This window comes from Garra rufa, chromosome 5 (genome assembly GCF_049309525.1).
Source record: "Garra rufa chromosome 5, GarRuf1.0, whole genome shotgun sequence".
Classification (NCBI taxonomy): Eukaryota; Metazoa; Chordata; class Actinopteri; order Cypriniformes; family Cyprinidae; genus Garra; species Garra rufa.
Window position 1 is genome coordinate 35,877,088 of NC_133365.1, and position 17,058 is coordinate 35,894,145.

The 17,058-nt window shown below is 37.1% G+C and overlaps 1 protein-coding gene across 1 annotated transcript; it reads right to left on the minus strand.

Moving 5' to 3' along the window:
* Positions 1-1,511: 1,511 nt before the first annotated feature.
* On the minus strand, positions 1,512-2,417 carry LOC141334841 (leukotriene B4 receptor 1-like). The gene has a single exon (XM_073840066.1). The coding sequence runs from the start codon at positions 2,415-2,417 to the stop codon at positions 1,512-1,514; it is 906 nt and encodes a 301-aa protein (XP_073696167.1).
* Positions 2,418-17,058: the final 14,641 nt, after the last annotated feature.

Sequence of the window (17,058 nt, forward strand, 5' to 3'; positions counted from 1 at the left end):
GTAGGAAGGCATCAAGGCATGTCCAAATCCAAAGTTAGCTTCACTTCTTGTCTAATGAGATACCTTTATCTTACAGATTTTTAACCCTTTAACTTTCACCCCTAAAAGGAGCTAATGAAAAAATTATTTAACTTAAAATTCTTATTAGTAGACATCTAAATAAGAGCCTTCAATTTATGTTTTTTGTAATACTCTACCATACGGTTGAGATGTCAGTCCATGGTAAAAGTAGTTTTAAATTCAAATAACTATTTCATGAGTTATTTTGCAATAATAAACATTACTTTAACTTTATTAGTCTCTTGGATACATCTCCTAACCTTCAGGGTCCGCAAAGTTAAAAAAATATTTTTAAGTGTCTGTATAATATATATAGCAGTATGGCGATGTATATGCTATACCACGTTTTTTATGGACCTATCAACCGTACGGTCAGGCATGATTTGGATAATTATTATAAATAAGCATTTCTCATATATTTTGCTATATTTCTGTTCTTTACCCTCTACCCTATTCACAACAACTTTATGATTTCATCCCAACTTCCTTGATTGCTTGTTTGACCCTATTATCTGATGACTGACCAGCACCAGTTTCCCTTTTGTCTGTAGTTTGTAAACTGCTGCTGTCACTTGAAAACTGGAAATTCCCATCCCTCCATGAAAACAGCAGACACAGAGATGGGGCAGTATAGTTGTGGAAAGAGAGATGGGACAGTATAGCTGTGGAAAGATTGCTCTTTCATCTCTTCCTTTTGATAGATTTTTTCCCTATCAAAGTTAACTCAACCATACAGTAGAAATATCAGTTAAAGGGTTAAAGGCAGAATAGATGTATCCTTCGCTACTTTTGATATCCCACAATTCTGTGTTCCATTGCGTAATGGTTATAGAAGTTTACTTCCAGAACAAAAATGTACAGATAATTTACTCACCCTCTTGTCATCCAAGATGTTCATGTCTTTCTTTCATCAGTCGTAAAGAAATTGTTGTCCATTTCAGGATTTCTCTCCATATAGTGGACTTCTACTATAGTTCTAGTTAAAATATGCTTATACTAGTTGACTTTTGTCTGAATGTATGCTAGTGTATTTTTTGTATGTGTGTGTGTCCTGCTATAGAACAAATATATTTCAACACTTACAGGGCATTTAACTTGCATTTATTCATTTAATACATGCTTTTTTACAAAGTAACTTACAAATGAGAAAAATCTCAAACAGTTTGTAATAAGAGCCAATACTTATACACAATGTCAAGTTCAAAGTATAAGCTAGATTAGTTACGCTGTAATTAAAAGAAGTGCCCTATACTGTTAATGTGAAGGAATAAAATATATTCAAGTTCAGGTGACACAAGGTGAGAAAACTTAGTATGCACTTCCCCATTAGATACAGTAAGATGAAAAACAGAACAAGCTCTAAACAAGATCTAAAAACAAAACAAAAACTAATAGTAGAAACAAGTGCTCTTTTAGTCAAAGCACTAAAGGAAGTGCATTAACATTTTTATTCAAAGTGTTAACTCAGTTTCATCTTGATATTGTTGTGGCTGGTCTGAATGCTGTTTTCTTTTGAATCGCAGCGCTCGAGCCGAGAAGGCGTAAAGAAAGGGATTCACACAACTGTTGATAAAGAAAAGAGCACCGGTTACATTGTTGCTGACATCTGATTTCCATGACACTGCCATTAAGATCAAGTTGTTGATCAAACACGGGGTGCTGAATATGAAGAAGGTCGCTACGATTCTGACAGCCAGTTGTGTCAGTCTGTGGCTTCTGAAAGAAGCTGATTGATTTACCCGTTGATGAAGTCGAAGGTAGAAGCACAACATGCTGAAGAGAGGCACGACAAACATCACTAGAGTCTCAACAACTAAGACTACTAGCTTTTCTTGATCATTTCTATAATCCTGAAAACATTGTAGAAGCCCATTCTTATTCCTATTCACGTTTCGGTAATAAAGAGCATAAGAAGCCAAAGCTCCACTTGATGTCCATATTCCAAAAATCAGCCCCTTTTGACCCTTCCGTCCAAGCTTCGCCCATCGCTGTGGATACAGCACCTGCAGGTACCTTTGCACACTCAACAAGGTGACAGAAAGCACACTACTGTAGAGGCTGCAGTATACCACATAGGAAAATAACTTGCACAGACCTTGGCCAAAAACCCAGCCGTTCAGAAGGGCATAGATCCAGACAGGCAGAGTAATCAGACTCAATAAATCCGAGATAGCCAGACTCAGCATCAGTTTTGGAGTGAAACTGTCCTCCTTTAAATGCTGGGTGAGCATGGCCAGCACCGCTATATTACCTGGTACACCCAGCGCACAGCACAATCCCAGAACAGTGCTGGATACCAGCTCATCCACTGACGTACGGGCAAACAGAGAGTTGTCAGAAGTGTTCTGGTACTCCATGGTCATCTGCCAGTTGCTGATGTGAATATGAAGTATGAGGTTTGCCTAGTAGCTAAGCAAGAGGACCTGTTTTACTCTCAGTCTGGCCGTATAAGGTTCATGAATGTGGTTTTGCAAGTTGCACTTCCTTCTTCAACATCTAAAGAAGCTCTCTAAAGAAGCTCTCGGATCTTTGTGCAGTTTTTGACTTTTACCTAGATAAAATTGTACTGTATTATTTCAAATATAAGATGACTATGATTTTAAAACAGAACAGGGCTCATTCTAATATTCTGATTTGCTGCTCAAAAAACATTTATTATTATTATGTTGAAAACAGCTGAGTCAATTTTTTTTCAAGTTTCTTTGATGAATAGAAGGTTCAGAAGAACAGCAATTTATTGACCTCGAGCTTTTGAAAGGTATAGTGTATAATGTCTTTAAAATAAATCTTTCTGTTTATCAAATAATCTTGAAAACATTTACTCAACTATTTTAGTCATTAATAATAATAAAAAATCTTGAACAGCAAATCAGCATATTGGAATGATTTCTGGAGGATCACATGACACTGAAGACTGGAGTAATGATGCTGAAAATTTAACTTTGATCACAGGAATAAATTACATTTTTTTATATATATATTCAAATAGAAAACAGTATTTCAAAATTTTACTGTTTTTGCTGTACTTTGGATTAAATAAATGCAGGCTTTGACTGGTAGTGTAGTTGTATGGACTTTTTTCCTGGCTGTTGTTATGGGCAATTTTTTTCTGCTGTTGTTCCTGGTCTATATTGTTTCCTTTTAAAGCCGTGGATTTGAAACTGGGTTATTTAAAGATACCGTTTTTTCCTGGTCATCTTTCTGGGTGTGGCTGCTATGCCTCTAACTGTCATTGACCCTGAAATGCCTTGTCATTTGTTCAGCCATTGGTTGACAGCTTGGTCTTTCTATTTCTATTCTATTAAGTAATTCTATCAAGAACCTATTTGACCAATAGACAAGGGTCAGGTTTTTAGTTCCACTTTCAAATCTCGTTGAATAGAATAGTGTCTTTGTGTCTAGACAGATCATGGACAGAATGAAAGATTGTGCTATAGTTATATGTACTTTACAATCTTCACTGCTTAGTAACCATAACTTCTTGGAGTTTTTTAAGAAAGAATGGGCATTTTTATGTAATCCAACAAGCAGCCTGATATAGATTCATCTCTCTTTTGGGAAACACAGAAGGCTTATGTTAGAGGGGTCAATAATACTTTATTCTGTTGCACGTAAAAAGAGTCTTCTGGAAAAACAACCTGAGTTAGAACACCTTGTTAAGGATTTAGAGAATACATTTACTAACACCTTTCTCATGTGTTTTGCGAAAAGAATTAGATGCAGCTCACTCATTCTTAAATCAAATCCTAACTAGGAAGGCAGAGACCTCATTGCTATTTGCAAGGCAGAAGCTATACGAATACGGCAAATATCCAGGCCATTTACTGGCATGATTGACTGGAATCAGGAATGAGACGAGCATGATTTCATCTATTGAAGAAGGCAACGGCAGTTTATAGTATGTTACTTAACAAATTAACATGATGTGAGACAGTTTAATCAGAAGTTGTACTTGTCAGAGACTATTTTCTCAGATGATTTATATCATTCTTTTTTTTTAACCAAATCAATCTTTCTAGTCTGTCAGAGGAGCAGTAGGCTGAGTAAGCTCATCACAAAGGAAGAAGTGTTAGAGGCAATTAAGTCTTTGAAAGGTGGTAAGGCTTCAGGCACTGATGATTTTGACCCAGAGTTTTACAGAAGAATGAGCCTGTGAGTTTGTTAAATGTGAATTGCAAGCCACTGTCCAAGCTTTTAGCAGGAATACTTGAATCATTCCTCCCATAGCTAATAAACTTGGACCAGACAGGTTTTATTCAACAAAGTCTGTGTTACTCCAATGTCAGGAGACCTGCTAAACATTATACAGTATTCATAAATTTTCAAAACTCAAGTGCTTGCCATTTCCTTAGATGCAGAAAAGAGTGGAGTGGGGGTACATGTTTGAAGTGCTGGGCAAATTTAATTGAGGTACAGACTTTATTAATTGGATTTGGACTGTTTACTGTGCACCTACTGTGTAATTACCAATGGCTTTCGCTCTCCTCCTTTTCTGTTTGGGCGAGATACAAGGCAAGGCTGCTCTCTGCCCCCTCTCCTTTTTCCTTAATTCTTGAAACCCCTAGCAGAGACTATTAGAACTCACACTGATATCCAAGGTGTTGGAATTGGCCAGTCAGTTCATAAAATTGCTCTGTATGCCAACGATATGCTTATTCCTTACAAATTCTGAAACTTCAATTCCCTCAATTCTCAAGATTATTTTAGTTTGGTATTGGGATACAAGAAAAATTTGGATAAATCCGTAGTTATGCCTATCTAGGAGGAGATATCCTTACTAGCTCTCTGTCAAATTGTCCTTTAAAGTGGTCTAGAACAGACCACACATGTCTTGGAATTTGACTTTAACCAGAGCTATGGAAACTTAACTTAACCCCTCTTATTAAAAGTTTAAAAGATGATTTAGAGTGCAGGTTTAAACTTTCTATATCTTGGATCTCATTAACATCCTTCCCAGAATGCTATATCTGATACAAATGTTCCCACTCTGGTTTCCCAAAAATAATATTTTAGATCTCAAAAGTTTTTCCAAATTATATTGGCTGGGGAAGAAAAAAAAAGATTGTACAACTGCCGGTAGATAGTGGAGGACAGGTGTTACCTAACTTAATTAGAACTAGGCTTGCCATACTCAAAAAAGATATATGTCGAACATCACCTGACCAAACCTGGAAAACAGGTCTAATTGCTTCTGATTGTTGGAGAACGTATTAAATGGCAATAGTGTTTATATCTACTTTGAATGCATCTTGAGTAAAACAGCTTCATATTTAACAAAGCATATGCAAAAAGCTTGAACCGGAAGCGGCGACACCTATTTAACAGAATGCGGAAGTCACACATAACCCCTATAATTTGAAATTGACCCTTCGCCAGGACTTGACAGGTGATCTGACCAATCATAATGGTGAATTTGCCATTTTGTCCGACAAACAAACCTGACAGGAGAGTAGATTAACGTCAGTGGACTTGAATTTGAAAAATGGTGTGTATTGACGTCTTTCTGCATTTGAAACAAGGTAGCTTCAGATGTTCATTCAAGTTTATATCATGCTATTACTAGTAAAATAGAAGAGATGATCTATTTACGTGCTGCTTGAACTTAGGCGCTACAGCGATCTGTCACGACACATTAAAGCAGGGGTCCCCAAACTAAGGCCCGGGGGCCGAATGCGGCCCGCCCCCACATTTGGACCGGCCCTCTGAACAATGCCAGTAGAAATGTAATTTTTAATACATGTTTTACTTATTTCATGTCGGTATTTGATAATAGAGGTTGGCTAGTTATTAACATAGCCTAATTATTTGTTAAATTCACCAACAGAATGGTACATTCAACATAATGCGTCATCGTGATTGAACAGGTGCAAAATCAAGATTTCACTCATCTCCCAGTTACCCAAAATTTTTCAGCTGAGAAACCAGTGGCTCCATTCCCAGTTGAAAAGCCTGTGGAAGCGCTGAAAATGCTGAAGGCGGAGTTTGACGTTTGTTAAAAAACACAGTGGACCAACACCAGCAGATGACATTGCACCCCAAATCATCAAGGAACTTGAGCTACGAGCTTCTCCACCCTTCCACCAGACTCCAGGACCTTGGTTTCCAAATGAAATACAAAACTTGCTCTCATCTGAAAAGAGGACCACTGGGCAATAGTCCATTTCTTCTTCTCCTTAGCCCAGGAATGATGCCTCTGATGTTGTCTGTGGTTCAGGAGTGGCTTAACAAGAGGAATATGACAACTGTAGCCAAATTCCTTGACACGTCTGTGTGTGGTTTGCTCTTGATGCCTTGACCCCAGCCTCAGTCCATTCCTTGTGAAGTTCACCCAAATTCTTGAATCAATTTTGCTTGACAAGCCTCTCAAGGCTGCGGTTCTCTCAGTTGGTTGTGCATCTTTTTCTTCTACACTTTTTCCTTCCATTTATCTTTTTGTTAACATGCTTGGATACAGCACTCTGTGAACAGCCAGCTTCTTTGGCAATGAATGTTTATGGCTTACCCTCTTTGTGAAGGGTGTCAATGCTTGTTTTCCGGACAACTGTCAGATCAGCAGTCTTCCCCATGATTGTGTAGCCTAGTGAACCAAACTGAGAGACCATTTTGAAGGCTCAGGAAACCTTTGCAGGTGTTTTGAGTTGATTAGCTGATTGGCATGCCACCATATTCTAATTTGTTGAGATAGCGAATTGGTGGGATTCTGTTAAATGTGAGCAAAATCATCACAATTAAAGAAACCAAAGTCTTAAACTACTTCAGTCTGTGTGCATTAAATTTATTCAATACACAATTTTCACAATTTGCGTTGAATTACTGAAATAAATAAACTTTTCCATGACATTCTAATTTATTGAGATGCACCTGTATATCTTTTAAAAAGAAATGATTATTTTTCTGTGGTGCATAACAAAATAATAAACTATTCTAGCATTAAAAGGTATAATAAATATAGGTAAAATCATAATAAAATAATAATAATAATAGTAGTCAGTCCGGCCCATGGAATTTTCTTTTATAAACCGACCCGACCCCCCATTAAAGAAAAGAAAATGATGTGGCCCTCTCAGAAAAAAGTTTGGGGACCCCTGCATTAAAGAGACATAACAGTATTCAGTCTTTGAATGTTAAATCTTTTCGAAGGAAATCCCAGCCCTGTGTGGAGGAGTAGGCTAAAATGCCATACTTGTTGTTAAAGCCGTATGGGCCTTAAGTTGTTGCCTGAAATTAAAATAACCTATTATATTCAACACATTTCAAGTTTGGCAGGACATTATGAAATTGGCAGGGATAAGGGCTTTTTTGTCAGGTCTGACACCATTGATTTGCAATAGAGATTTTCTCCCTAGCATTCAGAAATCTTTATTCCATAGATGGCATGGAAAGGGATAAGAGTGGCTGGAGATTTATACCTAGATAACACCCTAATGACATTTAACCAAGTGAAGGAAAAATTTGAGCTTGAAAGTGGTGGTTTTTGGGTATATCTTCAGATTCTCCATTTTATTAACTCCTAGTAACCTCAAGCCTCCTGGAGATATGCTAGTATACTGTAATATGGATCTTTTCTGTTGAATTTGACTGAAACATGACACCTTATTTTAAAAGTTTATCTTCTTTTCTATTCAGTGGAGCACAGTGGTATTGATCATGTTTGGTGTACTTGGGAGAAAGATCACAATAATGAATATACTGATGACGACTGGGTAGATACAGTTAGATCAATTAGAAGAATATTTACTTGCAATAGACTGGTCGAAACGCAATACAAAATATTGCTGAGACTCTACTATGTGATAAGCTTCTGTTGCTCACTAGAAAATGCACTTTAATTAAGTGGATTCGCTCTCGACCCCAGTCACTTTTCCTTTGGTATCGAGAGATCTTCAGAATTTTGCCTATGGAGAGACTAACTGCAGTAGTTGGGGTGATAGAAACAGACATGAGGGCCTGTTATGCAGAATGTACCAACCAGTTTAAAAGAGATAATATTTAGGGAAGATTTGTATTCAAATAAGCATTTCTTTTTACTGAACAACAATTTGGATTGCAATGAAATTATCAGCATCTTCAATTAATGTAAGGTTATATGGGTAGTCTCAGCCCTAAGCTAACAGGATTGCTTATTGCTAAGCTAACAGGATTCCCTGAAAAACTCATTGGAACACAAAAATTGGGCAAAATATTATATATTTTTTGTTAGATGATTCAAGTATTAGCCTTATAATTTGACCAAAATCAGGTATCTTAGACAACAACATGATGTTGCTATCTACTGTGTTGGAATCATACCTATAATGTGTTAAAGGGATAGATCACCCTTAAGCTACCTTAGGTGTATATGACTTTCATCTTTCAGATGAATACAATCAGTTATTTAAAAAAAAATATCCTGGCTCTTCAAAGCTTTTTAATGGCAGTGAATGGCTGTTGAGATTTTGCCTTCTGAAGTGAATTGATGCGTTTGTGTAAGAAAAATATCTGTATAAACTTTATAAATCGTAATTTCTAGCTTCTGCTAACTGTTGCATATGCGTTCATGAGGAAGTGGCGTTTCAGCAGATGCACTTTAAAATCTTCAAAAATCTTAACAGCCATTCACTGCCATTATAAAGCTTCGAAGAGCCAGGACATGTTTTATATAACTCTGTTTGTATCCATCTGAGTAAATCATAGGTTAGATTTAATTTTTGGGTGAACTATCCCTTTTAAATCTTGCTTTGGTAGTTAGCTCACTAGGCTTTGGTAACATCTTTTTGCAAGCTTTTTCAGCTGTGTAGCGATAACTGTTATTAAATACTTTTTAAGTGTAAGATGATGAATACTTTAATTTGAAATAGTATTATGTACATTGGTGAGTTTCTAAGGCAAAATAAGTAGGACTAAGCTTCTCCTGGTTTCATCTCCTGCTCGTCACCTCGACACTTCGTTAACTCAGCATAGCCAATAAAAGCAGAAGGTCAGAGGTGAAAAGTGCCCCTGTAAGATACACACCCTAGCTCTCAAGGTCAGAAAATGGACCAAAGTTGAGAGCAGTGCAGTTGCTCCCAGGAGACCAAGAGTATCTAATGACACCTCAGCAGGATGCTGGATTGGTACATGTCAGTAAAAAGGGGCCCTGAGGTTGTCTAGGTCATTTATCTTCCTCCTCTGCTGCATTCTAATTGGACAGGTGGCAACAAGTGGTCTGAATGCACAAGCATATGAAAGGTGAAAGGGTGAAAAGCAAGGTCTGACTGGATTGCTCAGTGTGCGGTGGGTGGACATTGCTTGCCACTGTGTTACAGTTCACGACTGCAAAATGTTTCCACTGAGCACTGCAGTGATATCAGAGATTAGCAACAGAGTTATGCTAAAATCACCAGTTTTCTCCAGTGACCACATTTCAGCATGTACATAACTCACTGAAGCCACTAATGATGCAATTTAAATCCGAACAGCGCAAAGCAGCGTTTCCTGTGTTTTCAAGGAATAGTCTCAACAGTATGCAGATCATGAATTGAACATTCTTTTAAGAGTCTTTAAAGACCATATTTATCTTCTGTAGAGTGAATTTCATCAAATCTATGGCTCCATGAGCATACAGAAGGCTGTCAAACAGTAACATTTGGATAATTAATGGCAATCCTTTCATATGTTAGAGCAACAGCTAATTTTTTACTTTTTACCTCCATCTGGTAGTGCCTAAAATTTACTATATACACCAGAAACTCCAACAAATCAAAAGAAATTCCTTACAGGAAGGGAGTCATTTGTCATTTTTAAGACTAGAAGCATGGCAAGAAAACTAGCATGCTTGTGTGGCAGAAAGGAGTGAATTATGAGGGTATCAGAGGTTTTATCCATTGCGTTCTTTCAGGATGGGCAGCTCGCAGAGCTCATGGAAACTTGTCTCTGTGCTTGAGATTAATAATATTTATATCTATTGAGATCATTGCCCGCTAAAGGTTGAGAGTTTTTTTGTATTCCACAGTGGTCTGTACGTCGATTTTTGATGTAGCTTTGCATCACACAAATGGTCTTTTTTAAAATCTCTATCGATAAAGTAGGCAACTTATTTATGTTATATGATGCCTTCTTTTAGCCAGATTTTAAGGCTAAGAATAGACTATGACAAGCTTAGTAGAGAAAAAAAAATTGAATATAGCAGATAAGAAATGTTCATTATAAATGTAGCTACTTGTGCCTCTCAGAAAAGAAAAGTAATGAACAGTTCAGTGTAAAGAAATTTTTCATTTTATTTTTGTGAGGTATTTTACTTTATTTCCTTATTTCTTTATTTATAAAGCACAACTTTTGGTTGACCTAAAGTACTGTACAATGCAACTAAAAGTAAGTGAAAAAAACTTGATTTGACCATGCACTGCACTCATTTGTTTTTCAAAACCCAGGTTGCAATCAAAAAGAACACCAAGATTTTTGGCACAGGGTGTAAAGTAAGAAGAGAGATGGCCAAGGTGAGGGAAACTGTCCGCATTTGACTTGAAATCAGATGATTTCAGTTTTATTTTCTTTTAACACCAAAAGATTCTGCTTCAGCCAAATTTGTAACTCATTTAAACAATCCAGCAGAGGTCCTAAGAATTCTTAGTTTTTATCCAAGGGGGAAACAACTGAGTATCATCCACATACAGGTGGAAGGACACTCCATATTTCTTAAAGGTGCCATAGAATGCATTGAAACAATATTTTAAATTGTTCTTTGATATCTACATAGAAGGTATATGGCATAGGAAAGGGCAAAAATTCTCCAGAAATGGTTTTACAGGTCCATTTACAACCCTAGGATTTGTCCCATGAATGAAATGCTCTGTTATTGCCTTATTTGGAAGGTCCGTGAATATTAATGAGGGGCTCTGCTCTGATTGGCTGTCTCACAGAGCTGCTCATCTTAATAGCTCGCACATGGAGGAAATATATATTTAATTACGGAGCTCTAGCCGCTTTTAATATGCGGTTTGTTGAATCTGCTGTTTTGAATCGGCAACATTTTACTCACTATTGTGATCGCATGTGCTCTGTGTAAAGTTATAATGCAGCGACACAAGTACTTATCACACAAGTTTAGACGCTTGTCAGTGATACTCAGGATCTGTAAATCATTCGCCTTCATCAGCGCAGTTATTTCTCCATCATTCGCCATCATCAGTGCAGTCATCTCTCTGTTTATGTGGTAAGTGAAATCTTATGTACTGCAATGTAACAGGCTACTGCTAGCATTAAGCTAACCATGTGCCTTCAGTGGCTTGCCGTATTTTACTGATGTACTGACGTTACTGATGATTGGGGGATGCAAATGTTGGGGGCGTAACTATTAACGATCTCGGGGCTATTGCAATAGTCGGTGTTATGTTGGAATTGACCAATTTTTCGGTGGTCTTTTGCAAACACCAGATTTATATAAGAAGGAGGAAATGGTGGTGTTTGAGACTCATGGTATGTCATGTCCATGTACTGAACTGTCACCTCTCTCTCTCTCTCTCTCTCTCTCTCTCTCTCTCTCTCTCTCTCTCTCTCTCTCTCTCTCTCTCTCTCTCTCTCTCTCTCAATTGATAATTCTTTCAAGTAATGTTATATTTAATTCATTCAAAGAAATCTGATGTTACTGCACTATTTCATCTCTGTCTAATTTTAAATTAATTCAATTACAGCCGTAAGTAACGATAATATTTGTCATTTTTACCCAGCCAAATATTGTGCTACAATATGTATAATGTATAGTTGTAACCAGCTAGTTGTGCATTAAACAATTTTAAAGTTCCCATGAAATCAAAATTGCATTTTTTTGGCTTTTAGTATTAATATGACAAAATTTGCATTTACAAGATTAACCATTAAAAACTTAGTCTTTCATTTCCACCAATATGGATCATAGATTTTGATGACATCACCCTGCACTTCAGCTTCTCATCAAACTATCTGTCCAATCAATGGCTCTCTAGAATCCGAAGTGTGAATTCAATTACAGCATAATTAGGCTGTAATTTACCCCTACACAATAAATACACGCTGAACATGCAGCTGAAATCATTCACTTGTTCACAGCAGGGGCGGATCTAGAAAATTATTCATGGGGTGGCAAGGGGGTGGCATTAAAATTAGGAGGGGTGGCAACACTGACGCAAGCATCCTTGCATGGTTTTTGTGGATTCAAAGAACGCTATTCTTATTCGGTGTATACAGTAGGGTGCACAATTTTACATTGTCCTATAAAAATGAAATAAAGGTTGATTTGTGATTGACTTGAACCTGATATCTGGATTGGAAAGTCAGATAAATTAAATAAGATGGTACGGTATATTTAACTGCTCTTTATTGAGTTCTATGCAAACCTGTAGCGAGTTTAAGTCTATGCCAAGTTTAATTTACAAAGCATGACAAACAATGCAGACTGCATATGGATACAAAGTCTCTGTGGATCAAATTTCCTTAAGTCAAAAACACATAATAAATATACAGAAACCATATTTAAATCACCAACAAATATCTTCAAAATGAATAAAATAAATCACAGTATTCAGTGCAACAAGAGCAACAAAATGACCTTTTAAAGTATTCAAATATCTTGGATGAGACATGAAAACAAATTCAATAATTTTAGTGCAAGTAAAGCAACAAAAGTCCCTTTAAGTCCAAGTATCTCTTCTTTTTTTAACAAACCAACAAATTTGCATGGACCGAAAACTAAATAACAAATTTTGGTGTAACAAGGTTATGAACAGCAGTTTATTAAACCATTCACAAACAGCTTTGATGCACATGTGTACAGTTGCAGACATATTGTTGTAGACATTACAGTTGTCAGGGTTCTTACACATTTTCCAAAGTAAAATTCAAGCACTTTCAAGGTGCATTTTCAAGATTTTCCAGCACTGTGGTAAATTACATGTTCACATACATGAGTTCTTAATTGTCTATGTCTATGGTAACATATTAATGACAAATGACTGTAAAAAAAAAACATGATACTAAACTAAAACTAAGCCTAAAAGTACTAAAAGGTAGTCAAAAAGAAGCTATAAAATTAATAATAAAATTAATTTAACTAGCCCAAATAAAAAAGACAATATTTTTAAATATAGAAAATCAGATAGGAGTCTAAATGTCAATCAGAAATATTTTCAATACACAAACAAACAAATATAAAGGAATTAACTTTTTTTTTTCATTATTTACAGTGCATCTGCTGAATTTTTAAATATCAATTTACACAGTATGAGTGGGGTTGGACAATGTACGGTAACATATTAAGCCATAAAATGACATGACTTAGGCTATAATTCAGATTTTCACAAAAACAAAATGTCTTATACAATGGCATTTCAGCCTTTATACCCTTAAAAGGGATAAATCAAGTATATAATTGATTATATTTATTTAAAACAAATATTTGAAACGTGCAGCGTGGATATTTTTTCAGTGACATTATTGCCTTTTGAAGTTTAATCCAGCCCTATCGCGATTTTCGTCTTTCTGTTCCCAAATGTAAGACATCTTAAAATTATAATTAAGCATTTTCTTATTCTATTTAACATATTTAAAACTTTTTATGGCCCTGAATTTGATGCAACTAAATTGAGTTTTTAAGAACCCGCAGGAGCCCTCTACTTTACGATAGTCCGTCGGGGAGGCCGGTGAAACATTTTGGTAGCCCGACAGGAAAACACAATAGCCCCGGGACGTCGGGTTGGCGATTTTGCGAGCCCCGAGTTCTCGTTTTAAACATAATTCGTATTTGTCGTTTTCAAGCCATCGCGGACTGATGCGACAACCTCCCGGCATGTTTTCGCTTGATCGCTTGGCTTCTGACTAGCTCTTCCAGGTGTCCGTCCTTGGTTTCCAGGGCGACGCTGATAGATGACTGGGACGCTCGTCACACTATACGCTATTTTTATGTCATCAAAATACAGAGTCGCTGCTGTAAATCGGTTGAGGAAACTCTTTTATTTTTAGGACACTAGTGCTGTGGTGGCAAATGGGGTGGCAAGGCTTTTTCTTAGGGTGGCAATTCCCACCCCGTGTCACCCCGGTAGATCCGCCCATGGTTCACAGAATTAGTATTTTCTATATGGTGAACGGGACATAGTGCACTATATAGGAGATGGGGAACGGTTCAGATAGTGTAAATATGCTTTCCATTGAAGCGAAAGAAGTCTGGTTTCACACTGTGTCACACGAACCACCAGTGACACGATAGCACAGAGCAGATCATTTGCGTGACCGGTGCAGACCATAAAACTTATCTGATTTGAATTCTAAACAGAATGCTATATTTTATATCAGTGTGGATGAGATTGTGGCTGTCAAACGTGGCTTTACTGAGCTCAAAGGCTTTGGCCCAAGCTGTGATAAACGAAACGCTATTGGCTATTTTAAAAGGGGGCGAGGCTGCTTGATATGTCCCATCTTGTCTTGCTGTTTCAGTTAAAATTACGTCGGCACATAGAATAATGCTGTGTGTTTAAAGCACTTCAGTGGACCTTTAATACACTCCGCGGAGGCAACCACCTTCTGCTTCATATCGGTCAGTTCTTTGCCTCCACCTCTTGTAATAAAATCGTTTAATGCACAGCTAACAGTGCATTATCCCTTACTTATGGTATAGTGTTTTCAACTTAGCAACATGCTACGTCTCCTATTAAATGCTACTTGCTTACTTCCATGAAGGTAAAGGTGCGGACATATTAGCAAAACTTTGTTGGCAAAAAAAGGTTCATTGTCCACAGTCAATAATGTATCGGTGTAGGAAGAACAGCTCACACAGAAGTCACTTTCAAACCAAGCAGCTTTCTAATGGTCAATGTGGTAAGTTTTAGAAAGGAAAAAATGGTTGGTCATAGGGTGGATTACACTATTGAAATTACTAGGTTTGACTTGTGAACATTTGGCAAGCATGCACCTTTAGAAGGATGACTATACGGGGCTGTAGACATGGAGGCAATGCAGTAGGTTTTGGAACAGAACTATATATTGTACAGTACATTTATGCCTTTGCCAGATGCTTTCTTACTAAAGCATTTTGCAAATTGGCTTATTCATTTAAAACTGCATTACACACCTTGTGGCAAAATACAGAGCCTGTTGTAGAGCTGCACTGTATGCATTGAGTATGACTTTATGAAATGTTTCAAACCAACTGGAAACCAACAAGTTTTGGCTTTTACAGTTGACTGATTTATTGAAGAAACCCTGAAATGTTCTGCAACACCAGATGCTTGGAATGTATAGTTGGAACACGGCAGTGAAAGTAATTTTATAAAGAATTCATTCAAGCAAGAAAATCATAGTTCTTAAAAATATCCATAGAACATTAGACTCTTTTTTTTATCTTTGTTCTACTTCAGTGGCATTTTGAAATTATTTGGATGATTGCCACAGCCATTTAATTTCCCATTAGAAGTGATTTCAAAAAGTGTCAAGCAAATAAAAAGACAAGACTTTTATGGTTATTTAACTTTTTTTGTCCTTGATTCTTCAAGTAGCTCTTTAGGCTCGGGTATCAACTCATCTTCATCTGATTCTCCTTGTGAGATGTTCTCGCGCTCAACAATGAATCCATTCTTTAGTGGTTTTATAACGTAGCGGAGGTTTGTGTGGTTAGATGTAGAGGAGGCTCTGTCTCTAAACTCCCTGGATCACCAGGCTTTATTTTCCTTTCAGGAGCACGGCTACTGTGAGACAGGAGGGCCTCTCGAAAAGGCTGTGTTTTTCTTGTCAACGGCTACTGTTTTTGTTCGAGAAGCTTGTGTTCTCGCTGATCGAGCGTTGCTGACGTGGAGAGGCATGGTGCTAAATTAAGTATTTCCCTTCACATCTGCAAAAGCCTGCGAGAAAGGGGAAAAATTGTTCGAAAAAGCAGGAACTCAATATGGCTCTCATTAGGAAGCGAATTATGCAGGGGTTTATTGGATGTCTGCAGTATGTTCAGCTTGGCGCAGACAGTCTCACAGATGTTAGCACTTTGTCGCATATCGCCGCCTATGTTGACTGTGATGTAGCAGCTTGATTTCTTATGTTAAACCATCGAATAACATACTTTTTCTTCACAGCTACTGAGAAACTTTATTTATTGCCTTTAGTCTTTTCTCTACAGGACAGTAAGGAGTAGACAGGAAAGTGGAGGTGGAGAGAGAAGGAGAGGGGGAACAGGTCTGGGAAATGGCACAGGTCAGATGCAAACCTCCGTTTGCGTGAGCACGTGCACCACCCACTGTGCCACAGCTCCAACAGCTACTGAGGAAATTAAAGGGGATGTGACAAACACAACTCAAAAAGTGGGTCATTTCGAAATAAAAAGCGATGTCTGTTTTAAAGAAAGCCAGGAATTTCAAGAATATATATACAGAGCAAAGCACAGAAAACATGTTCCTCCTCTCTTGTCAGCTCTCAGGAGGTATAAGGACAGAATGGGGACATGGTCTAACAAGGCGAAAGGTATGATTGAAGACCGCAAATGTATAAAAAGTCAGCTGAAAGTACAGGTTCTAGATTTTAAAATAAGCCTCTTGTTTTAGATAACACTTAAGCGGTGTCGAGGAATTTATTTTGTAAATAGAGCCAAGTTATTATTTTGAAGTAGTTAATATATGCATATTACACATATTAAAATGTAATATAGGACTTCAATATTATTTAATATTGTATATGTTATATTTGGGATTTCACAATTTGATTTGAAGCTTCACAAGCTTGCAATTTTATTTGATTTCTGATTCTATTTGATTACTTATTGATTATTTTTTATATTTATCAGGTACAGTACATGGCAAATTTTCTCAAGGAAAAAAACCCTCTCAACTAATGCTGTAAAATATAGACGAAAGTCAGTTGCTACTAAATTATTACAGTGTTATATGGTGCATATATTTTATTTAGCAAAATGCTCCTCTCTAGAGTTTTTTTTTAGATCACTGTCGAGTTTTTGGTCGCAGAATATGTTTTTTGACACGTAACGTTACGTTTAAAAGCTGTTACTGTACGTTGACGTCTTTGCATGGCTGA